Below are 25,307 nucleotides of genomic sequence, written 5' to 3'. Positions count from 1 at the left end.
TATAGAATTTACCTAAAGTCTTTTGAAATACAAAACGGTCCATCATTTTTTATTTTCTTCTTCATTTTTCTAGAACTAAGTTAAAAAGTTGTTATCTATATAAACTTTTAAAGCCGTTTTTTTCATTGGTCACCTAAGGAAAGAAGTTTTTAGAAAGTGGAAGAAACCACTTTTGAAGTCTCTCTCACCGACGACAACTAACAAACCCTTTCTTCCTATATGATAGTCTCCTATCATTTCTTTAATGAAATTTAAAGTTGCATCCAAATAGAACGAACTAAATTATGTTTCGAACTCTTGTTTCACACGCTAAAATCAATATAAGCAATTGATCATAAAATAATAAACAATAAAGAGTAGAGAAATAAAATATTGACTCCGAAAATTATACTAGTTCGCCCAAATTCTAGAGACTACCACGTTCGGTCTTGTAGATATTGAAAAGAAACCCTCGAACACGTTTACAAACACTCTCTCTCTAAATAGCTCAAAAAAAATTATTCGAATTCAAATGCTACGACTCGATAAAACATTTATTTTTTCTCGTTACGACTTAAATGAATCGGGTTAACTAAAATTTGGGTTCGGAGTTTTGTGCTCCACAATTCCTAACAAATAATTCAAATACACACAATTGATTGTATCCTATGGACTAAACCTAGCTTAATAGTAAATATATCACTTCTTAATGTTTCTATGATAAATACTGAAATAGAAAAGCAAAAGTTACATACAAAGCAAGAAAAGAAAAACTAATACAAACCATTTGTTAAAAGTTAGTGCTAACTTAGGTGGTAAGTAATAGTTAATTTAGTCCTTTTTAACTAAAATATACTACAAAGAAAAAAAATAATAATCTGAATCCAAATTTTAAGAGTCGGGTTTGAGACCCATTCAGTGATTTGGGTAGCCAACCTATTGGTCCATATTTTTTTCAAACTCAATATCCAACTCATATACACTGAGTTTGTATTTTATTTTCAATGTATGTAATATTCAATTGAAGTGATTGATACCAAATGCAATATTTTCTCGTTTCCAACTTTTGTTCTCTTCCTTTGTTGTTTATTTTGTTACACACCCATAAAGTATAACAAAATAAAGTTGATAATTTTAGGCTTGTATGTTGAGATGTCCACTTTATATGTTTTACTTGTAACAAAACTATTTTTTTTTTCAGGTATAATAATAAGAATTATAAAGGTGAAGTCTACAAATATATCAAAGTCTTTGAAAGTATCAATTTTGATGGATATTTGTCGAAAAATTATATAAATAAAAAATAAAAAGTAAAATTTAAGTAAGAAATATCTCGTGTTTTTTTTTTTAATTTTAAATAGGAAAAAAAGTTTGTAATAAAATATCGTGCAATTATTTATATTATTGCTTATTTTTATTTGTTCCATTTCTCGTGTCAATGTTAAATCCGTAAAAATATGAAAATTTAATGAAAATTGAAGACGGATAATAATAGTAAACAATAGTGACTTTCCTTTTCTTTTTTGAAATACAAAGGATCATTCGAAAGAAAAAACAACACTCCTACCACCAATTGTGGAGGATTCTCTAATCATGTTTTTATTCCAACTATTCCTTCTCGAGTGAACGGTTAGCTAACGAGCAACGGTCAAACCCGAAATGAAACCTTGCTTGGCTCCGCTTGTTTCGAAGCTCATTAACATATAATTTGTTTGGAAATTCATCCTTTGCCTTGAAGAAGTTTCTAAAGGATCAAAGAATCAACCTAAGATAAAAGGATAAAGAAAACATTAAAGCTTTTTCCTCGGGATTACTTTTGTGTTTATAATTTTTGGTCAAGAAAAGATATAATGGTGAGTGTTGAATTATGATTATACCTTACTTTCCTAAAATAGCATTACCTTTTATTTGATTATTCTTTGAGAATAGGTGTTATCTTCTGAAGTCCTTTGCTTGTTTCCCACCAAAGGTTTTTCTTCTTGCAAAATCTTGGCTTTGGGGCCTTCCAGCATCCCCAAACTTTAAAGGTACAACTTGTTCAAAGTACAACATTTTTCCTGGGAAGTGCCTCTTGTCCTTGGGTAGCATTCGTAGCTGTGGTAACCAATACGCCACGTATTCACCCTCGGGATCGTATGTTTGTGCCTGTAAAAGATATTATTGTCATATACGAGATATTGAAAGGGACAAGAAACATCAGAACCCGGTGATGTGCATGTTTGTAATGAGCACTAGAGAGTGAAGTTGTAAAATTCTAAAGCCAATAAAGCATAAAAGTTCATGTTTTTTTAGTCGTGAGATCCATAAATTTCTTGGACAAAACAAAACGTGGAGTTCACGACTCCCTTAATCCAATTTCAACTCCGTGTACCAAATCTCCTTTATTAAGCAAGCACTCAAAAAGTCATTCCAAATTTGCTCGTAAACTTGATAGTTGCTTCAGACAATTTTACTCAATACTATTTACTCTAAACCCGCATCTTGAAATTTTAGGTAAAATATTAGGGTTGTAATTACTCAAGTTCCTGCTTCTTAGTGTTTCTGTATCGTAACTCGATTGGATCACTTTTCAAAGAGACTACATGCAGAAATCATGGACGACTCGTTCTTTGATCCTTTTCTACTCGACGCAAACTGTTAATGACATACGATCCAGTGAATAAGAATATGTTCGTTGAAGAAGTTAATAGATCCATCTTGTCTAGCACCTTGAATCGGTAAAATCTGTACTTACTTGCTTGGGGATACTGAAGTAACGATCTTCTCTTGGGTCGTTCCCAACTCCTACAAATAGAGACGACAGAACTTTAACATTTAACAGTTTTTTATTTTTTTATTTGAAAAAACGAGTGATATTTGTTGCAAAAAGGATGAAATATGACATTCATGGCATATGTGGAATGTAAACATTCAATAAACATTCAATTTAAGTTATGTACAACGTAAATGCAGACGTTCAAGATTTGGTAAATGGACTACAAGGAACTAAAATCTAGAAAATGAAATTCCCAGAATCATATCCTCAACAACGTGGTTATATAAAATTATGTAACAAAAGTTCTTGACGCTTCAAATGATGTATAAATGATTGAAATGCATTTTTCAGATGAAATATGTCATGGGAGAAGGAGAAATAAAGTACACGAAAAAGATTCAATGAAGAATTCTAAAAATGCTTTCGTTTCAAACCTGTACATAAAGGGTGTGGGAATATATATATTTCTCTTAGTTAGTTATTGAGACAACGATCACTTTATTTTACCACTAACCAACATATAATGGTTTACAAAGTGTGGAAATTTAAGCTCAAAGTTTTCATATCTTGAAAGGAAATTGAATTACCAGCTCCATATGTCCAATTTCCATAATTGGAGCAAGGATCATAATCGAGAAGACATGTCTCAAACCATTCAGCTCCCATACGCCAGTCAATACCCATATCTCGAACAAGAAACGAACATACTATCTGTAGAAAGAGCAGATCATCGGTAGTTACTCAACTTTGATGCGTGCTTTAACAAGTGTTAATTTAGCACGTTCACAATTGATGTAATTTGGCAGTCCAAGAACATGTTCTTTAAGAGGAGCTAATTTTCTTGCAAGGATTTCATATTCATTATCTAGCATAATATTTGAACACTGTAGAAATTATGAACTCAAAAAAATACCTGCCGTCCTCGATTTGACATGAACCCAGTTGTTGATAATTCTTTCATATTTGCATCTATTAGGGGGTACCTGGAGGCTCAGAATACTTCAGTACATCAAACTTCTAATAACATGTGAAAGCATTATTTACACTCTTGGGACTTGAAAGAAACAAGATGAGACAAGTGAGAGAAATAAAATACCCTGTGCGTCCATCTCTCCAGGATTCAAACAAATTTTTGTCTTGGCTCCATTTCGACTCCACTTTTCTTGGGCCACCTGTGAAAAAAAACTGGCATAAGTTGGAATATGCACCAAAAAAGATGGTAGAAAGACACAAGAACGTGACGAAAACTAAAAAATTATGACAACCCTTACCAAGATGAAAAAGAGAATTGCCATATTTGACTGAAAGAAACCTAAAGTAATCCCTCCATATCAATTCAAACAAAACCCTGAAATGGCAGATGTAGATTAACCAAGGGTAAGAGATTTCCTTCCTATAAAAATTTTGAGAAGGGAAGATGTGACATAGTTTGCCTCGTTCTAAGTTTTAATTTAAAACAGTAGACAATTGTAGTAGCCATTGGCTATTCCTTATTATAATGAGATAAATAGGATGATATATGCATGGGTAATAGTGAATACCAGTAAGTAGATTGATTTGCTTCCCTTTTCCTCTCATACCTCCTTACCTAAGAGAATAATTCAAGCCTTCAGATAAGCAAAACACAACGTCATTAAAGGAAAATGAAATAGAACCGACCTCTTCGTGAATGAGACGAGGTGAAATGCTTCCTGATGCAAGCCATGGAGAGAATTTTGTAGAGTAGTCAGGTCCTAACATCCCATTCCTCGTTTCCTTATAAATTCGTAGTAAATCCTAAAACGCAAGGGAGAAACAAAGAGAATACTTCAGCAAACATCAACAATGTAAGTGAAATTGCATAGAAACCATAATTAAGAGAATCAGAAGGGACGCAAATGGATAAACGAATCATTAAGTTAATAAGCTAATGGCTAAACTGTTCATACTTTAATTTAAAATACAATTTTCACCTTCTTCCAGAAATACTCATAAATTCTGGAGAGAGCTGCGCTCTCACCCCCAATAAACCTCATGCCCTTAACAACCTGGAAAAAAAAATGGAATCAACAGTCCTTTCACAAAGAGCAGATCATTTGGTTATGTATCTTCTCATAACACTATTCCAAAGCATAAACTTACACTAGGAGGTTGAAGCCCAAGCTTATCAAGTGAGGGAACAGACCCCCAATCATCGATGCTTGGTGGAGGCCCAAGAAGAGCTGGAAGTCGAATGCAATCTCGAATTTCACATTTTGCTTCAACAGACTACAATTTGGTGGTCCATCAAATGAAAAACACATTGTGAGAAACACATTTAACAATGCAAGAGGACGTAACAAACCTAAAACTATAAATAAAATATACTGTACTCTACGAAACTGCGTGTAGACATCAGGCAAACTGTTGGTGTCAAATGGAAGGTCATCTATGTGATACATGGTGGTTCCCCAAACAAGTTGGAAAGTAGGGCTTCTAGCAGCACTTGACTTGGCAGAGGCAGACTTCTCTGAGGTTGGTGATAGCACCACAGTTTTGAGACCTTTGCTCACCATTTTTTCGACATATAGTTCCTCACTACAAGTTTCCATTTGAGCATAAACCTGATCAAATCAATAGATAGAATTTAGCCAACGACCAAATTAGAGCAGTGCTTTAAACATACAAGGAATGGTATCGAAGTTACTCAACTGTGTGGGCACCAAGAGCTTTTGCAAGAGAAGGGAGAATTTCTTCAGGCTTCCCATGTTGAATAAGCAAGTTAAGGCCTCGTTTAGTTAAATTTCTTTTCAAGTCAGCCAAGCATTCAACAATAAATTGAGCTCTCAATGCTGCCAGAAAGGTAGGAAATTATATAACCCTCGAACATTTTCTCAACTCAAAGTCAACCAAAAATTCCAAAACGCCAAGATCTTAATCTGAACCATCGATTCAACTAACAGCCTTACATTTCAAATTTTGAATCACTACATAGCCATGAATTTTTTCCAAACTCCACTCAGTAATTTTGAATTAAAGATGAGAAGAAGTAGTCCTAATTCGACGGCAACGAACAAACCTTTAATAATACCCGCCATTATACTCAACTACTCGTGAACAGAGTAACTTCATGATAAAAAAAAAACAACAAGAAACTATCTAATTTAGAAACAAATTACACGATCACCAGTGACTCTGTAAAGAAAAAATTTAGAAACAAACCTCCAGTTTTAGGAAATCCGAAGTAGCAGGTAGAACCAAAAAGTCTAGGATCAACGCAATACACTGGCAACACAGCCTCGGACGAAATCCAGGCCTTATACAGGGCTTCATTATCCAGTACACGGAGGTCATTTCTGAACCAAACAATGGCTACTCCTTTTCCTCTCTTAAACCCTGAAGAAGACGAATACCGCCGGAACATTTGTTCCACAACGCTATCCATTTCCTCCGGTTCTAGCCCCGGAACTTGACATGTCGACAACGACAGCGATCTAGAATCGAGCTTCGAGCTAGAATTCATGACAAAGATTCGACGGCTAGCTGATTTCACAGAGATTTGGATCGCCGGTTTCAAAGAAGAACAATTTGGGAGTGTTTTCAGCAATGGAAGAAGAGACGAAAATGAGATTTGGAGAGTGCTGTAGTTCATTGTCTTCAATTTCTTTTTTCTAATTTTATTTTTCCTTTTGTAGAGATTTAAGAGCTTACATAATGACACGTGGACTAAAAATGTTTGGTGACGTGGCCCTATAATAGCCAATAGAAAGACTTATTTTGATACGGTGGATTTAGGTCCACGTGACTTCCGCGCTTAATAAAACGCGCGTAATTTTAAAACGACCGTTTTATTCGTCTATACGACGCCGTTTTGGGGGTCCTCTACAGGGGACCGGACCCTGAATTAGTAAACCGATATAATCCCTAAAAAGGAATTTTAGTTGCAAATAAAGTTTCGTAGACTAATTCACATAATTTCTTTCCATTTCGACGATTTTCGAAGGAAAAGAGTTATGGAAAATAGCAATTATATTATCGAACCAATTTAAATCATAAATTTTTTGAGTCGTAAAGTTTTTAGAACTTACATCAAATTTAAACACTAAACGGATGATTATATCACTTTAAACTTATAATTATAACAATCTAAACGTTCTATTATGTTTTATTTAGATACGTTTGTAAAAGTTTAGAGTTTAAATTTATACATTTACGAATGAAATTTTAGAGTTAAAATTATGAAAATTCAATATTAAATTTAAACCGATAAGATCCTTAAAGTTTAATGTTTAAATTGATATCATTGTTAATTTAAAGCTTAAATTGATACAATCTCAAAATTTAGAATATAAATTGATATATACACAACAATACGGTATGCTTGATGAAGGTAATATTTCTTTTTATTACGATTGGTTTTGACAATGTGCAGAGCTTCTGATTTTAAAATCCTTAGTACAAGCTCTATGATGATTAAATTATGCTCATTCGTGTCTTTTTTAGCAACAAAATTGAAGTTCCTGGAAATAGAAAATCAAAGCTAAATGTGATATAGAAAAGCCAACAAAAACAAATTAAATATACATTGCCAAATACACAAATATCATGGATTCTCGCAATGTTCATTACAACATCATGGTAAACTACCCTAAACGAGTCTCCTATCTCCCCCCATAAGAAAAGAGAAGAAATCAAGCGTAATGATGCCGAAAATAGTTAATCTCCACCTCGAGGCTCCATTCGTCATGAATCCAAGAGCAAATATGGTACACAACAATGGTTGAGACATCTATTAATTTCTTTAAGATGAGGTTAAAATTTTTGACCCATTAGAACTTACAGTTGCTGAGTAGATGAAGAATTTATATTCATAAACGAAAGATCGGGAGGGAAATGCTTTGGCCAAAATAAGCGACAAACTTTCCTACAATAATGGCAATAAGAGATAATTTTGACACAAACTTAAACTTTTCCTTCTATTGTGAAGATGAAATAGACAGCTAAAGATGTAACATATCAAGGCAAAATACCGGTAAGCTGGCATTTGAACTGCTGCTGCTAATGATGGTACTTCTGACCTTTTAGAATAGTCCATGACCTAAAATTAATACAAATGCATTGAGAACAAGTATGTTCACTTCAAAATGCAAGATGGTGCAGAGTGAGTAGGGTGTTTAGTGTTGGATTTTGAAGTAAATGTGTGAAAGAAAGTGGCGGTTTGATTTAAAAAGTTTCAAAATGGCTGCTTAAGTTATAAATTTAATGTCCGGATATGAAATTTCAAAACATTTTGCAGCCATAAGCTATGAGGTTTGAGTAGATTCTAGGTGCCAGGCAAGACCGAGAGAGATTTTGGCCGTAGTGAACAAAAACAGGAAGTTTCAAGGGATAATACAATTGTACGTCCAGCATCTTAAGTTCATTATCTTCAACACATCAGTTCCACCCATGAGGCACTATTGACTAGAAGAAAAAAGAAATGTTACCTGTAAAGTTGTTCCATAAGCACAAGTAGTGCAATTTGATGATTTAATACCATGGAGGAAAGCTTGATTGATAAGTTAGCTCGTTCTCGCAGTTTTTGTCCATGGCCATACGGTCCACCAATGCAAAATGATAATCTTGAAGCACCCTGCAGAGAATAAGAAACATAAGATTAGAAGACAGTACCTTATCTAACAACATCTAAAAAATGCCATGTCCATTCTCAACATACCCCGATAGCTCTATTAAAGTTGTTTCCAGAAACAATCGGAGCACGGTGACAACTGAAAACCTCTATGAGGCTAAGAAAATTTAAAATAATCCCCCATATTGTTCTACTTCTAGCCATCTGTCATCATATAGAATTAGAAAGAGAGAGACTGTCACATGCTAAGATCTAGACTAATATGGAAATTGGAACATGTGGGCTTGTTAATTTGAGAATAATCAAAACTTTCAATTTCCAGACTGAACTCCTTGACACTAACTTTTAAAATTTGAAGTATCATGACTACTGTCAAAAGTAGAGATTAAGGGTGTGTTTAGGTAAGTAGAGATTAAGGGTGTGTTTAGGGTGAGGTTTTAAGGGAAAAAGAATTAGGAAATAGGGCCAAATATGCGATTATGATAAATGGGGATTAGGGTTATCCTAATCCCTAAATAAACCTATCTTATCCTCTCTTTTACTTTCTTAAACTCTACACTACCCTATCCAACTAACCCAATCCAAATTCTATTATTATTTTTTAAATTATTACAATCATAACTTTTCCCCCAAACATATATTATTATAACACTACTATCATAATCCCTCCTCCAAACACATACTATCATAACACTACCTTTTATATTCTTTCCCCCAAACACATATTACCATAACACTACCAATAATAACTTTTCCCCCAAACACATATTATCATAACACTTGGATTATAATCCTTTTTCCCTCATAACTCTTTCCTTCCCCCAAACGCACCCTAACAGATAATAACGAAGCAACTAATTCATTTGAATTGAAAATGCTACGCACTGTATTGCCTGCATCTGCCACCAACTCAGCCATCTGCTCGGAGGATATCTCTTTCCCATTCTCATCCAGCATCACAACCTGCAAGGTGCATATGCATAATGGAGATAGTAAGCAGTAATAGCAGCACTAAAAAGCATTCTAGAGATCATTTTGATCTGACACACAAGCATATCGTACTCCTATTGAGATTGGACATCCAAATCCCTCAACCCACATCGGTCGTATTGTATATAAAAATATATATTGCAACCTATATTTCTTTCCCAGAAAAAAGCACTACGACTCATTTTTTCTGAAGTAAAAGAGTTCAAGAGTACAATCTTCTTTTACGTTTTTAGTAGACAAAAGAAATATGTAACTAATTCGGAAAGAGAGAGTTGTAAACTAGTTTTTGGTAAACGAGCGCAGCCAGAAAAACAAATTATGTAATGATCCGACGAAAAAGAATGTTAAGAGATAAACCCAGTCGTCAGACTTGAGAAGATTCACGACAGCCACGTCTTCATCATCAATTTGAGCTTTCGGATCCCTAAATTCAAGTACCAATATGCAGAATGAAAGTATTCAATTAAGCTTAACATCATTCAGCAAAACAAAATTTACAAACTAACATCAACCCTAAAATCCCATACCGCGCATTCCTCGGATTTGAGCGCAGTTGAACATCTTCAACATGACAGTAGTTCTTGAGCTTATCAATATACTCATCAACAAGAAGCTGTACGCCACGAGACCTCTTCTTCCCCACAGTTAAAACACGTATTGGCACCGCTCTCTGTCATTGTCCGTAAAACCACTTTCAGATTAAAATCCAGCCATTCGAATCCCCAATCAAACTCCAATATAAGATTAATTAACAAACAGGAATTGCAAAAAACGAATGGAGAATCACAAAAACAAAACAGCGGAGAAACGAGAAATGTAGTACCACAGATTGACCTGTGTATTTGCAGCGTCCACCTGAAAACTCGAAATCGAAGAAACGTTAGAAATGGGCGGTTAGAATATGGAAGAACAAAACCTAAGTCGAATTGTAGAAGAAGAAACACCTGAAGGAGAAGCAGAAAGGGCAGTGGAGAGAGCGGTAATCATTTATTAGATAAGAATTTCTGAAGTCGACGACATGTCGGTTCGCATTAAGGTTTAAAATGTGAAGTCAAAAACATGTCATAAGTCTAAATATCAAATGAAAATATAGTGTTTTTTGAAAATATCGAAAAAAAATAGAGTAGTTCGAGAAAAAAGGATAAAAATAGGGTAGTTCGACAAAATTGCCAGTCAAAGCTACACCTTTACACTTGTTAGATGCAGTAGGTCGTGTATCGGGTACTCGACTCCAGTTAGATTTTTGCCCGAGGTCGTGTGTCCGGTCCACGATTTAATGAAGTCCAATACACGACTTTGCTATTCTATTTTTTACATTTGTTTTCCGCCTACCCTAGTACTGACATTAGTTTTTAAAAACACATTATTAAAAAAAGTTAGTTTTTTAGATTTTGATTGAAATATTCTGGTTCAATTCACGTTATGTTTTTTTTTAAAAAAAAAGGAAATTTTTTAGGTGAATTGGTGTTTCAATATTTTTTTTTATATTTTAAACACTACAAACTGTCAACAAACATTTTTGTAAGGAAAATAATTCATTGAGGAATACATTATTTGCTGATATGTATTGAGCATAAAATGTCGATAGAGGTTATCCTTGTCGCGATTAACATTCAATTCGAGTAGTATTCATATACAAAATTTTCATCTCGACTTACAATTAATGAGAGAATAGTAGTAGCTTTCATACTAAAATTTGGTCGCTTTATTCTTTAATTTTCTCTTGTCTTGATGGATGATTATCTTTTTAATTGTTCTTTAGTAAAAAACTATGTGAACCCGATGTGATCAAATATGCATCTCACAATCATATATACTATGTTAAAATCCTAAAAAAAATAATCTAACACAAGATTAGTAAACCTTAAAGTTCCTCATCTTTGATCACATAGACCAAAAACATTGTTATCAATTTAGATTCATAGAACACACAATTTTCTAAGAACCATTGAAACTTTTTTTAGTTTTCCTCAACAGTACTTTTTTTTAATGATTATCATGCAGCATATTCAAGCGACGACCTTGAAATTTATCCTCAAATTCACACATTTTAGCCAGTGAGTAAAGATTTAAACTCGATAACTTATGTATTTATTATACATATTGATCATTAACAGTAAGGGAAAAATGATAAAAGGATAGGTAGATGAGATGGTGAGAGAGATTAGGAGAACTCAAACATAAAAGAAATACACACACCTTTCTTTCTCCACAGTGAGATTCACCAAAGAATTAACTTCATTATTTAGGAACGTTCAAAATTTGGTGGAGGTTTCTGCAATTTAGATGCATAGAAATGCAGCAAATTCATTTTTCACCTCCCCAAAAAAAATACCTCTCGGATCATGAAAATATTAGGGCACAATTACCACTTACAATTGTTAAAATTGGTAGGTAGGAGGGAACGACGAAGCACCAGACGGAGGAGGACGGCGGCGGTGCAAGATCACGGCGGACAGCCATTTCGCGAAGGCTTTTGGAGAGGTCGATGGAGATTCCGATGGTTTTAGAGATACTCAAATTATGAGGTTAATTAAAGATACTAATATATATATATATATATATATATATTCAAATCCTTTCGAGAAATCAATTATTGTAAGTGTCATTGTATCTTAGTCTAATTAATTAATTTGTAGTATCCAATTTTCTACTTTGTCTTTTTTAATTGAATTGAATGTCTATTTTGAATCAAAAAATAATAAATATATGATCATTAAAATAATGTATAAATATATTTAATATTAAATCTAGTGATTAACTTCTCAAAAAAAAAAAAAAGTGATCGTGATATTTAAATAAAAAAATATGTCTTACAGAAAAAATGGGACATGCTATTAAAATTTTTTTTGCAAAAATAGGGAAAAAAAAAAGAATCATGATATGGACACTACATTCTCTAAATTGCAAAAATAGTAAATTTAAAAACGGATCATATAGTCCTTTGATAGCCGTCTGATATCATTAATTACTTGTTATATTTTCCATATTCGCAATATACAAAAAAAAAAAAAAGTGCTATGAACTGTTTTTTACTAATTTTTTGTCATCTGATATAATTTTCCAAGAAATAATACTAATTATACAAACTAATCACTAAATTTATTGATTTAGAGTTTAGAAAAGTTTCGATACCAAAAATAAAATTAAATAAAGTTCATTGATTCAGATGATTTTAATGTTATGGTGAATCTCAAAACTATACCCACATATATATATATATAAAAATTAATTACAAATAGAACCAAATTAAAGTTGAGAGAATAATTGAGATAGAAAAGAGAGATTTGATTTATTGAGAGAGAAATATATTGAAAATGTATAAATAATTTGTGATGATTTTATTTGATTTGAGACATAATTAATTAGTGTGAGGAATTACAACCTTTGTTTTTCTTTTTATTATTATTATTTTTGCACACCCAAATCTTCTTCAAATGATTTTCTCCTTCTTCTTTCCATTTCAATTGATGATTTTTTGTGTAACACTTCAAAATAATTTTTTTTTTATTAGTTTATCAAAGACTTTTTATTAGACACTTCAAATTATTAATTTTTTCATAGAGATACATAGGCAGATAAGTTCTTTTAAAAAAAGTTAGTGCATATGATATATTACTTGTAATTTTCTTTTTAAAATTTAAAAAAAAAACTCAAAATCTATTTACACTTCATATAATAAATACTGCAAGAAAAGGGGATCTCCCGAAACTTCTAAAATCAACAATTAATCAAACAAACCTCAAAATATTCTACGCATTTTATCACTTCAAAACAATATGACAAGGTGGGCGACGAGGGACACTCTCTGGTTCTTCTTCTCTTTCATTCATAAAGAACAAATTCAGACGCTTAAGGGTCGGAATGTCCAATATCTCCCGACATGTACATAAGGCGTATTGGGAGATGCATTATTTATGGTTCTTCTTCTCTTTCGTTCATAAAGAACAAATCCATACGCTTCCAGATAAGCGTCGGAGTGTCCAATATCTCCCGACGTGTACCTAAAGTGCATTGGGAGATGCATTATTTCTGCCAACAACGTCGGGAGATGTCTATATCTCCTAACTTCTCCCAATGTAATGAACTGCTTGTAGTGAAAACCGCTAAAAATAAAAAATACATTATACTGTTTAAATATTTTGTCAAAAGTTATATTTTTAACTATTTTTCATTTATTTTCAAGTAATTAATTTGTTTTTTTGAGATTGATAAACATTTCACTAAAATTTTCATAATTCAATTAGAAAACAAGCGGTAAACAAACTTCACACGCAATAGAAATCATAAAGCTTAGATAAGTTTGTTTGAAATGAGTACTTTTTTATTTGTTCATTATTTCATATGCTAAAGGATGGATTATGAAATAAGGAAAAAAAAACATAACAAATATTATGTCTATATTTATTTGATTACGATAATATCATATTATAAAAAAAACATACCAAATATTATGCCTATATTTATTTGGTTACGATAATTAATATCACATTTTGTTGTGACCTTTGCTATTTTCTTATCAAATTAAAATAATATAAGAAAACATGAATAAATCAAAAGTCAAAGGATTACAAGACATTCCGATATTGAAGGAATACGACGTCGTATTAGCAGCAGTGTAGGTAATAATGAATAACGCTCACTCGCTCCGGCGTCCAGAAAGTTCCAAAGATTCTTATAAACACGGCCGTTTCCGAAGAAAAATAGAGCTCTGAAAGTTTCGAGAGCCTTCGCTCAAACCATTTCGTAAGGTAAATGAAGATCCAATCCAAGTACTTAGAACTATTTAATTTTTTTCTTCAGCTGCAACTGTGTTTGATTGTTTGCATTAACGGTACCCGAATCTGAATTCAACATTGCGATGTGATCATTTTCTGTTTCTCGATCGATTTCGTATCGTCAATTCAATGCTGTAAAAATCAACTCCGATTTTATTTTGGCGTTGTAGATAAATATCTGCTGTTCGTCTGATTTTCATCTCTTCGTAACTGGAAAAGATGTCGGAGTACGATAATGTGGTGGTGGAGAAATTGAGGCTGAAGGGGAAGGCCGCCTTAGGTGTAAAAGGAGATGGAATTAGAAAGAAGAAGAAGCAGAAGCAGAAGCAGAAGCAGAAGAAGCGAATTGACGGATTTTCTCAACTTGTGAGAGAAGACGACCATGATCTGTCAGGTTAGTTGATTTCTTTTGAATTTGTTGTGTTTTGAACTGTGATGATGATGGTACTTTGTTAAAAATTTGATGAAAATCTGCTGAGTTATATCATTATATGAGACGGAGTTGTTAATTTGTTAGAAGAAGTTGTTATTAGATCTTTGATTTAGGAGACTGCGTTCAAAATTACCTCTATCGTTTATCTCATTTGGTTTGACTACATTTGAAAAAGTTGTTATCAAATCTTCCTTTCTACCCGTGAAAAAAAAAATCCATCAGCATAGTTTGAATAGTTGCAAATATAGCCATTAGTATCAATATTTTAAAAAATTTGCAAACGTACGAAGTCTACACTTCTACCATGTTGTGCTCTGTTTTGTAACCTCTTATGCAAATCAAAGTGTTTTGAATCGTTTGGAGGTAAAAGGGGTTGTTTAGTCCTAGTAGTTGTGATTATATATCGATAGTCATCATGGTTTTTACTCGTCTTATCTAAGTCCTTCATTAAATCAATGACCTTTTTCTAGTCACCAGAATGGTTGCGCTCCATCTTCTATTTGAAGATGTAGAAAATAAATCTACAAGTGATTGTTCTTGACAATCCAAACAATCAAACATTCTTTTGTTTTCCGTCCTGTTATGTTGTATAGTTAGACCATACAAGTAATCTTACCTCTTTGTGATGCATGACTTTCTAAGGGTGTGGAGTAGGAGTAGAGAAGTATAGAGTTATTGTTGTTGCACTTCGGTCTTCAAACACAAAACTCGTCCAGATCCGACCATCAGTGATTAAGAAAACAAAGCAGCAAATAAACGGCAACAGAACAGATGAATAAAAGAACTGAAACTGCAAAATAAAAACTATATTAGTAGATGGTTGAGTAGCGGAACTCGTTTGCAGCTAACAGAATAATGCCTCGGGAAACTTTTAAAAAAATGAGAAGATTGTTTTTCTTTGGGTGCCTTGAAGGTCCAAATCCATTGGTCAACCAATAGTTATATGAAGAAGCTTTCACATTCTAAATTTATTGATATTGGAATGCTTTGGAGAGTGAAGTAATATATTTTTCTTTTTACAATTTTTTCATCCAATAATCTCCACTTGAAAATTTTTTACTATCAATTATGAACTCCACTATTTGTTTAGTGCAAGAAATTAGTGGATCCCACTCTCGAGTTATGAAAGGTTTTAGGGTTCAAAACTTCCTAGACTTCATAACTCTTCATTCCTTGCTATTACACTTCTTGTCTCCTAAGTGCTCCAAAATGTAAATTATAAGTGTACCTTTAGTTTTGTCTTTCTGTTCAATGTGTCCATCTTAGTTTCTATAATCTTATTGGTATATTTGTCTTTTGGAGATTGTTAGGAAGGAACATTACTTCATTGGTTGATTGTTCAAAAGAAAAGGTACGTGATACCCATGGCGGCGGTGGCAAAGGTTTATATGAGGATATGTTAACAGCGGCCGAGAGGCGATATCTTCAACAATGGGAGAAGATTGATCTTCAAAGAATGTCCAAGATGGCCAGCAAATCTCACCGTGATCGAATTCAAGAATTCAATCAACGTTTGGCAAATTTGAGTGAGCACCATGACATACCTAAAGTTGGGCCTGGCTAACTCAATCAAGTTGTTATTGTTGTGTTATATTATTATTATTTTGATCTTTTCACCAATTGTTTCAATTATATTCATGTGAAATATGAAACAAAAATTAGACATTTAAAAAAAAAAAAAACGTTCTAACTTTATCTGAAATATGATATCCTAACTTCACTCTCACTCACTCTCTCTTTCTCCGTAGTGGTTGAAAATACAAACGTTTTGTTTCTTTTAAGCTTTTATCATTTGTTACAAAATACTCTTATTATATACTTTTAAAAATACCCATTAACATTAACCTTGCTTCAAAAATGCTCCTTGAATTAAGTCTTTATAATTTGAAGAAAAAAAGACAATTATAAATATATTAATCAGATTCGAAGCATTAACACATATAGGATTATTTTTTAAATAAAAATTGCAAACATATCAAAATTTGCTAAAGCTTAACAATAATAAAGTTCAATCACTAATTAAATAGATTATATTGTAAATATTAGTCGATAGATTATACTAGTCTAACGGATCATAAACATAGTATATGTTATATTTGTAATTTGTAAGTTTTTAAAAATGTAACTATACATTTTATTATTATCTCTAAAAGTGCTACTCATTATAACTACCAAAAAGGTTTAATATTTGTTTTGATTTTTTTTAGTTAGGCTCCTACATCTAAACTAGATCGAATAATGTGGCCATCGAGAACCTAGAATGACATGTGATCTAAATTTTTGTTATGGGAAATGTCACACAATTTCATGGCTCAATATCTTTCTAAAATTCTAAAGAATTTCTACTCCAAATATATTTTGAAACATTTACGAGAGTAATATTATAAATTTTAAAAATCAATTACATAGTATTCAGTTATATATTAATATATCACCAATAAGAAAATAATTCAACTTTAGAAATTCGAGTGTACTAGTAAGTAGTACTAAAAAAATGTTTACAATATCGTCTTTATACTCATATTTTGAATTTTGTTCACTTTTAATCTATGTACAACTAAATTAATTTTTTAAACTTTTCATAAATCTTAAATTTAGTCCATAAAAACAAAAGAATGTTATAGTAAAAGGCAAAATTACTAAAAATAAGTCAAATTAAAATACATATTAGTGTTTATGGGTGATATCTTTAAAAATTAATAGAAGTTTATTAGTATCTATCAAATTTGTTATATTTTTAAATATATTCGAGAGTTTTATTATTTATATTGTTTATTTTTAATTATACTAATAAGTAAATAAATAGAAAAAATCAAACTAGCAAACCACCGCTAATCATTAAATTCAAGTTCTCTTGAATCTCACAAATAGGGGTGAAGATGGTTCGATTCGGTTTGGTTGGTTAATTGAATCAAACCGAACCATATTTAGGTTGTCCAATTCGATTTTGATAATTTTAAAACATTTTGAAAATAATTCGGTTCAATTCGATTTTAAATTTGGTTTCACTTTTTTTTTTTAAATATATAAATATGAAAAAATATATAGTAGATAAAAATGGTTCGGTTTGGTTTCAAGTTTTTTTAATCGGGCCAAACTGAATTTTTTGGTTTAATGAAGTATTCGATTCAGTTTTAAGAAACTGTTCGGTCATTGCTGTTTGAGTGGCCTCCTCTACCCCCCAAAGAGTAAAATCCAACATAACTTTGAATATATATATATATAACATAGCATTTAATCATAATAAGAACACAATAAGAACAATGCAACAATGCAATTCTTCTAAATGATTATTGCAAAATTTAATTCAATTTAGTTTTGTTAAAGCTAAACTGAACAAAGAAACAGAATTGGAGCCATAAAATGCTTTCATATTATCACGGAATTCCACACAATCTCCTAATCTTCATCCTCATCATCAAATTCCCAACAAATCTAATTCAAAACTTTCCCGGAAAAGAAAATTTCATTCAGAATTTTACTCTTAGCCAAACAAAATTCCATTATTCAATCATTTTTCTTCCCCTTTAGTCTTCCTATAAATCCCCTTTCCCCATCTCCGTTGTAATTCAACAACCTCACCGGTTTCGGATTTGGATTGGCAATCGCATTGAAAGGGAAAAAAAGAAATAAAAAAATTTAGAGAAATAAATACCTGAATTAATTCTCCAATAACAATGGATTCCAGAGCCATTTCCGCCGCCTTACTCTTCAATTTCCTCCTCTTCTCTGCCGCCTCCGCCTTCAATATCACTAAGCTCTTGAGCCAGTTCCCCGATTTCACCAATTTCAACGATTTACTCACTCAAACAAAACTTGCAGATGATATTAACAATAGAAAAACCATTACAATTCTTGCCGTCGACAATGGCGCTATTTCTGGCATCTCCGGCAAGCCATTGGACGTCATGAAGAGGATCTTGAGTGTTCATGTTATTCTTGATTATTACGATGTTCAGAAGTTAGGTAAATTGTCGAGCGATAACACTACGGTTCTCACAACATTGTATCAAACAAGCGGTGCGGCTACAAATCAACAAGGTTTCCTTAAGGTTACCTTGATTAACGAAGGCGAAGTTGCGTTTGAATCTGCTGTGAAAGGAGCAACAGCCGATTCAAAATTGGTTAAATCCGTTGCTTCTCAACCGTACAACATCTCTGTTCTTCAGATCACATCTCCAATTCAAGTTCCTGGAATCGATGCAAAGCCAACAAACTCCACTACCGCACCACCACCATCGAAATCGTCTTCTCCCGCTGGATCACCTAAAGAAGCACCGGTTCCTTCCGCTGAGACTCCGGTTGCGAAATCACCAAAGGCTGCGAAATCACCAAAATCTGATGCACCAGTGAGTTCCCCACCAAAGCCCGAGGCAGATTCACCAGATGCAGCGGGCGGCGACGCTGATGCTTCGGCACCAGGACCTAGCGATAGTTCGCCGTCGTCTGGGGGTAGGTTGATGGGAGGTGCGGCGGTTGTTGTGGCGGTGGTATCGTCGTTTCTGGCCATGTGAGCTCTAAAAGCTAATGCGGTTTTAAGGTTGTGCTTTGAAGATTGAAAAAAAAAGATTGTGAATTATGTTTACAAGGCTCGATCAATGCCTTTCGCATTTTGCACCACAACGAGCGAAAAAGAAACAATTCATTGTTTTTCCAATGAAATATATATACATGAGTTTGTTCTAAATATTATTCTCTCTCTTTTACTGCTTATAAATAATAAATTAAAAACTAAAACTAAACATAGTTTGCAAAATTAATTTACCTATCATCATCGATAGAATATGAAATTGTTAGCAAAATTAATGATTTTACTTTTGTTTTTACTTGAAATATTTAGTACAATTGGAGGTAACTGAGAATTTTTTTTATAAATTTGTTATCATCTTGTCTAGTTCATGTGAAACGTTGATCGTATTCTCAACAAAAGTGACTCGTTCGTGAACCAAATTGAAGAACTATTGTATATTTAGAGAGCTTCGTTTCGTTGCAATTGCTCTTAATGAAGACTTTCTTTTTTCTAGGGCATTGAAATCTTATTCTGGCTACGAGGTTTTGTTGAGACTATTTATGACCTTTGTCGTATATTTCTTATGTTTTTTTTTTGTTAGTTTCTCGAAAGTACTTTATTCACGAATGGACATTTAATATTTGAAAGCACTTACAATACAAATAAGAATTTGTAGGAGGAAAATTGCTACGATTAATGCAAAAAGTACTATTTATAAGATATAGCAAAATGTTCCAATTAATTATGAATGAATTTTTCTATATTTTGTTATTGGTGAAAATGCTCTGTTTAAATTTAAGTCTTGAATTTAAAATTATTATAAAGATTTTCTTTTGAAACATTATGAAGAATTCTTATAATTTGTGTATTATTTGCCGAATTGGAATATACATACGAGGGGTTAAATGGGCTTCCAAAGGCCCACAAAACTTTCCAGCACGACCAAGCCCAATTTCTCGCCCCCTTTTCCCCTCTCTTGGCCCATAACTATTTTCTATATTCCTTTTCATTAATTAAAATTAAAAAGTAAAAAAATTAAATCATTGTTAACCCTAATTTTGGCAAGCTAGCTTTATAAAATTACAAAATTAATTTTTGCTTTTCTTTGAATCCTATCAAATATTCTTTTGTATAATAGATATAAAATATAGTTTTGGAACGATTTCTTGAAGGAATGAATATGACCTAAGGTATAAATATGTTCTCGAAACTTAATAATTCTTTAATGTACTGTTCATATCTAACCTCGTCGATATAAAAACATAATGCATGTTTGAGTTAAAATATTATAATGAAAATTTAAGAAAATATCATTCTAAATTTAGTAAAGTACGGTGTTTTTTAGTACAATTATTGTGGGGTGAAAAATCGAACTCTTGATCTTAAATAAAAAAAGTGCATGTTGTTTACTGTTAACCTAAGATGTGATCAAATACATGTCAGCATTCATATTCGTTTCATTTCTAATCACGTTTATGTGAATTTTCACACATGTTTTTCTTAAACCATGAAAATATTTTGGACACAAATATATGATTACCTATATGTTATATATTTAACAAATTGCTTCCTAAATACACCAATATATATATATATAATAAATGCCCACATCACTTTCCACATAAATTTAGTTGGAAATCCATATTGGATAATGTTAAACTTTTATATGACCCAATAGTGGATAATGTTAACAAAACACATTTTTTAGAATGTGAAAAGAAGAAAAGAATAACAAATGAAGAAAAGGCAAAGGGAATAGCTTTGGCACCACAAAGGAGAAAACTAAAAAAGAAGAAGAAAAAAAAAAACCATGTGGGGTTAAATTAGTTTTCATATATATATATATATATATTGATAGATAGATAAATAGATATAATTTGAATAGAAATGAAGTTTTGATATTGATGGATATAATGAATAGATTTGAATGGTCAATATCATAGGGATTCCATGGGATACATAAAAGAGGAACAAAGTAGAAACAAGAAGACCAAACTCCCTCATGGGCATTGGAATTTTGGATGTGTAAAGCTATACAATCAAAATATACTCATTTCTCCCATTTCTAAATACACCCATTCCTCTAAAGTTATTCTTCTAAAATTTTCATATTATATATATATATATATATATATATATATATATATATTATGTTGATATCTATCCAAAACTTTTGGATATATTGAGAAGAAGAAGGCGATCGCAAATATTTAAGTTCACTTTTTCTGTTTTTGAAAGTTAAGTTTTTTTTCTCTTGTAAATGAGGATTCAAACCACGAATTTCGTGATTATTAATGCACTAATATGCCAAGCACTTGATTCGAAAGGAAATTAATAAGTTGTTTTAAAAAAAAAAAAGTATTTTGCGTTTAGAAATTAACAAAGATTTCAGGTGAATAAAAAAAAGTGAAAACCTAGAGTATAGATGGTGTAATATGATTGAGTTGTGTGTTATTTGTATATAATATTATTATTTTTCATCAATAGTTTACATGTCGAGTTGTTTTAGACTCTCGAGCTATATATGCTAGGGGAGTACTCTTCACTTAACTCAATCACAACCTTAGAGAGCAATTTTATGAACTATTATGTATTGTTTGGAGAGCTGAAATGTAATAAAAATTATTAAGAAACAAAGAAGTATTGGATAGCGTGAAAAATCGAAGATGAAACATGAAAGCAATGAAAAAGAGAGTGGGACTGTAATCTATTGGAAAGTCACAAACACTTTCTTTTAATATAATATCATTTATATTATTTCAATGGTTTAGAAGAACGTGCTCTCATTTTATATTCTTTCAATGATATACATTAAAATGAAGAAAAAAAAAAAAGAGGAAGATAAATTATATTAGTACTAAATTAAATTTAATCTTTTACACCTTTTGAATTTATGTTTATTATTTATAACCTCTAAATTTTCTACTCTTCCACTTTAGTTTTGTACTACACGACCTCCACAATCTTAAATTAATCAAGAGGTTATTTATAACCTATGTTTATGTTCGATTTTATACGAATCTGGTTCAAATATCTTTAGTGTTTGATTCTATATCATGTTTGTTTGATTTGAGAGAGCAGATCGTACACGTAGATGATTCTTGAAGTCAAAGTCTTGAAAGGATGTTTGGTATCATTAAATAACTTCTATATATCTCTTAAAAAGTGTTTTAGCTTCAAGTGCTTAAGGAGTTGAAAATGATATATTAAACGGAAAGCGCCATAAACAAGCACTGTAAGAACAAGATGCTAACAACATGTAAACCAATCAAGACACGTAAAAGCTGGTAACCCAGTTCGACGAAATCTACGTACATTTGAGCGCCAGTACTGTTTCCAAGAAAGATACCATTAACTAATATTAAAAAGTCAAACTATTACACGGAGCATCTACAATACAGCTACTACATAGATCAAATTAGTTTGAGACAAAACAACTATAAAGAGATAAACAACACTACTAGAATTTTGGCCTTTGCCGACAATTTTTTCTGGCAACGTAAAAAAAACGATGAACAAATGTATGATGCGCCGACGAAAATATAGACATGGACAAAAAACTTATGGATTGTGTGGACACATCATCGTTTTTACCAAAGAAAATTGAGACGAAAGAAGCAACGAAAAAAGGAATAAGTTCCCGTGCTTCCATTTCCATTCAAAATGAACACTATTCAAACGTTAAAGGAAAAAAGAAAACTTTAGTCATAGAATCTTGAGAGAATATTTTCTTTTGAAATTAAACACAAAATTGAAAAGAAAAATGATGAAGACCTAAGTTTTTTTTTTTTTTCCTCTTTATAGAAAAAGGAATAATATATATATATAAAGAAAAATAGAGTTTGAGATTGACAAATTAAAGAAAGATGTAATAGTGAGATTGTGGGGTAGAGGTTCCCTTCAAGTTATACCCTTAAAATTAATATGAATAATAATGTGTGCATGCATGCTGCTAGGGACCATTGGCCCATGTGATACCATGTGGGTAACATCTCACTTCCTATCTTCAATATCTCACATTTTCTCTTATATAATATTACAATATATGTATATATATCCCTAAATCAAATTCCAAATCTATATAGATATACCTATAGATAATGCAAAAATATGAGATATGATCACATCTTCATATCCAATATAAATCTTAACTAAAAGTATTCAATTAGTAGATAAAATTGAAAGTCATCAACTTAAATATAGTTCAATCGAATAAAATGTATTTTACCTGTAATAATTACTATCATTATCAATAATAAAAAAATAGGTACGTTTGTAATATTTTTTATAGGATAGAAGTTATAGTAAATTAAGAGTATTCAATAGTGATTTCAAAATCGTTAAAAATACACATTCTTTTTATCATTTTGAAAACACGCTTTTAAATATTTCAAAGTGAATTTTTGAATAATTGTATTTATCATTTTGAAAATACGCTTTTAAATTAATTTCGAAATAATTAAATATGAACATGCACGTTTGAAGTGATTCTAAAATGTTTAAAACTACCTTTTTGTCATTTTGAATTATCAACTTTGAGCGATTAAATATATGTTTCAAACCAATTAAAATCAAAACAAAAATACTTTTAAAAATTTTAAAATCCTCCGAACAATTTCTTTTTTCAAGTTGAGTTATATTCATGTATAATAATAATAATAATAATATCAACAACAGCAATAATATAATAATAAAACGATAGACTTCTATTACTGTCTATCAATACCACTGACAGAAGCATATCGGTGTCTATCAATGTTTCTTATTGATAGAATCTGAAATTTTGCTATATGTTGTAATATTTGCTATTTTTTACAATTCCTTTAATAATAATCATATTGTTGTTGGATGGTAAAAAGTATTTAGATAGGATATATATATATATATATATATATATATATATATATATATATATATATATATATATATATATATATATGCTACAATAATTTCTTATGATTTGCATTCATTCATTTGACACGCCATTAAATAATTTATTAAATATCTAACGTGGACGTGGACGATTCTTAGTAGTTACTTAATGTGTGTGTATATAGACACTACACACATGCATGGGGGAATGAAATGACTAAGAAATATAATTAGGGTTGGTAGTTTTGGTGGCATTGAAAAGCAATTAGTTAGTTGAGAAGAACCAATCATAAGAAATATGATTATTTATTTATTTATTTATTTATTGATTTGATATATAAGAAATATATGATTAATTAGTTAAAGCCTTTCTTGTCTGCCCCTTTTCCCCTTTAACAAATTATATATATATATATATATATATATATATTCCCAAACCAATTTCATACATGCTTAAACATGCATTTTAATTTGTCTACATTTTTTGGAAAAATAAAATTATATTACAAATAGTTAAATCTTGTACTGCTTTTTTATGTACTTATTTGACAATCAATTAATTATTCATATGTTTTCTTTTTCTTTTTTTCTTTTTTTCTTAACTACTATTTTTTATGTTGTACGTGTAAGTTTACTTTTTACGGATTTTTAAATATTTACAAAATATAATAAAATGAAACAAAATTTATTATACTTTATTTTTTTATTTTTTATGGAAAGTATAAATATTTTGTCAAATATTCTATTTTTAATAATTTTTCTAAAAAAAACGACATTGCTGAACAAAAAATTGGAATTCTCGTGTCAACATAAAAGATATAAAATAGACAAAGAGATAATTATCTAAATTCTTTTCAAGTTTGAAGCGAGAAAATGACAACTTCGAATCTCTAATGCATTTTGAACAAATATATACTATTATAATTAGTTAAGTTGTAGGTTTTTTAGTTTTATTTAACAATTCGTATGGTGGAAAATTTTAGATTTCTACATCGAAAATCGATTGAACGAGTATTACGTCAATTGAGATATGCTCATTTTGGCAAGTTATTGTTGTTAGTTAGTTAGTTAATAACCTTATAAATTTTTCAATATAATGATCTTAAATAGGGGTATGAGTATGATAGACCGAAAAACCTAGCCGACCGACCAAACCGAAGTCAGCCAATTTGAAAACAAGAGAGAGATTCGATCAGGGTTGGTTTCGAAAAGTTTCAAATCGAGAATTTTTAAAAAAGCGTTTTTAATTAAGTGTTAAATCGACCCGACTGACCCTCTTACTCATCGATGTCGAGGTCGGTTTGACACTTTATTAAATCGACTAACTTACTCCGACCAACCGATGATTATCCCTAATTTTAAATATGAAAATTCGTATATTCATATTTATCTTATTAAATTCT

The 25,307-nt window shown here is 31.3% G+C and overlaps 4 protein-coding genes across 6 annotated transcripts; 2 read left to right on the top strand and 2 right to left on the bottom strand.

Moving 5' to 3' along the window:
• Positions 1–1,468: 1,468 nt before the first annotated feature.
• On the bottom strand, positions 1,469–6,359 carry LOC103503771 (cryptochrome DASH, chloroplastic/mitochondrial). The gene is made up of 14 exons (XM_008468110.3): positions 5,915–6,359; positions 5,405–5,544; positions 5,086–5,316; positions 4,856–4,981; positions 4,687–4,761; positions 4,394–4,510; positions 4,276–4,322; positions 4,006–4,082; positions 3,831–3,906; positions 3,648–3,717; positions 3,322–3,445; positions 2,714–2,763; positions 1,881–2,124; positions 1,469–1,744 (listed from the first exon to the last, which is right to left on the bottom strand). Exons 1-13 carry the CDS (start codon positions 6,342–6,344, stop codon positions 1,912–1,914), a joined length of 1,776 nt encoding a protein of 591 aa, XP_008466332.2. The 5' UTR covers positions 6,345–6,359; the 3' UTR covers positions 1,469–1,744; positions 1,881–1,911.
• Positions 6,360–7,258: 899 nt separating this feature from the next.
• On the bottom strand, positions 7,259–10,355 carry LOC103503770 (putative RNA methyltransferase At5g10620). The gene is made up of 7 exons (XM_008468108.3): positions 10,256–10,355; positions 10,135–10,166; positions 9,839–9,981; positions 9,669–9,735; positions 9,207–9,284; positions 8,179–8,324; positions 7,259–7,790 (listed from the first exon to the last, which is right to left on the bottom strand). Exons 1-7 carry the CDS (start codon positions 10,296–10,298, stop codon positions 7,751–7,753), a joined length of 549 nt encoding a protein of 182 aa, XP_008466330.1. The 5' UTR covers positions 10,299–10,355; the 3' UTR covers positions 7,259–7,750.
• Positions 10,356–13,940: 3,585 nt separating this feature from the next.
• Positions 13,941–16,224, top strand: LOC103503768 (uncharacterized). Of its 3 annotated transcripts, none has more exons than XM_008468106.3 (3): positions 13,941–14,062; positions 14,260–14,483; positions 15,833–16,224. In XM_008468106.3, the coding sequence occupies exons 2-3, from the start codon at positions 14,309–14,311 to the stop codon at positions 16,084–16,086; spliced, it is 429 nt and encodes a 142-aa protein (XP_008466328.1). In that variant the 5' UTR covers positions 13,941–14,062; positions 14,260–14,308; the 3' UTR covers positions 16,087–16,224. The 3 variants fall into 3 exon arrangements, 1 of the variants encoding a protein (XP_008466328.1); XR_540880.3 differs by having other exon boundaries at positions 13,948–14,062; positions 15,825–16,224; XR_007820212.1 differs by having other exon boundaries at positions 13,947–14,483; positions 15,825–16,224.
• Positions 16,225–17,913: 1,689 nt separating this feature from the next.
• On the top strand, positions 17,914–19,209 carry LOC103503769 (fasciclin-like arabinogalactan protein 14). Its single transcript, XM_008468107.3, has one exon. It carries the CDS (start codon positions 18,200–18,202, stop codon positions 19,034–19,036), a length of 837 nt encoding a protein of 278 aa, XP_008466329.1. The 5' UTR covers positions 17,914–18,199; the 3' UTR covers positions 19,037–19,209.
• The last annotated feature ends 6,098 nt before the right edge of the window (positions 19,210–25,307 follow it).

Source organism: Cucumis melo, chromosome 4 (genome assembly GCF_025177605.1).
Source record: "Cucumis melo cultivar AY chromosome 4, USDA_Cmelo_AY_1.0, whole genome shotgun sequence".
Lineage (NCBI taxonomy): Eukaryota > Viridiplantae > Streptophyta > Magnoliopsida > Cucurbitales > Cucurbitaceae > Cucumis > Cucumis melo.
Note: the sequence above shows the minus strand (reverse complement) of the source record. Positions and strands in the feature narration are given on the sequence as shown.

What these genes read in the sequence shown, in the direction of transcription:
- LOC103503771 (XM_008468110.3), bottom strand. Translation starts at nt 6,344, where the DNA reads ATGAACTACAGCACTCTCCAAATCTCATTTTCGTCTCTTCTTCCATTG. An exon ending in TCTACACGCAGTTTCGTAGA is followed by an intron (nt 4,982 to 5,085) that starts GTACAGTATATT and finishes ACCAAATTGTAG; the next exon opens with TCTGTTGAAGCAAAATGTGA. An exon ending in TGGAGAGATGGACGCACAGG is followed by an intron (nt 3,718 to 3,830) that starts GTATTTTATTTC and finishes CTGAGCCTCCAG; the next exon opens with GTACCCCCTAATAGATGCAA.
- LOC103503768 (XM_008468106.3), top strand. Translation starts at nt 14,309, where the DNA reads ATGTCGGAGTACGATAATGTGGTGGTGGAGAAATTGAGGCTGAAGGGG. An exon ending in AGACGACCATGATCTGTCAG is followed by an intron (nt 14,484 to 15,832) that starts GTTAGTTGATTT and finishes GGAGATTGTTAG; the next exon opens with GAAGGAACATTACTTCATTG.
- LOC103503769 (XM_008468107.3), top strand. Translation starts at nt 18,200, where the DNA reads ATGGATTCCAGAGCCATTTCCGCCGCCTTACTCTTCAATTTCCTCCTC.
- LOC103503770 (XM_008468108.3), bottom strand. Translation starts at nt 10,298, where the DNA reads ATGATTACCGCTCTCTCCACTGCCCTTTCTGCTTCTCCTTCAG. An exon ending in TTCTCAAGTCTGACGACTGG is followed by an intron (nt 9,285 to 9,668) that starts GTTTATCTCTTA and finishes TGCACCTTGCAG; the next exon opens with GTTGTGATGCTGGATGAGAA. An exon ending in TGGCAGATGCAGGCAATACA is followed by an intron (nt 8,325 to 9,206) that starts GTGCGTAGCATT and finishes TATTCTCTGCAG; the next exon opens with GGTGCTTCAAGATTATCATT.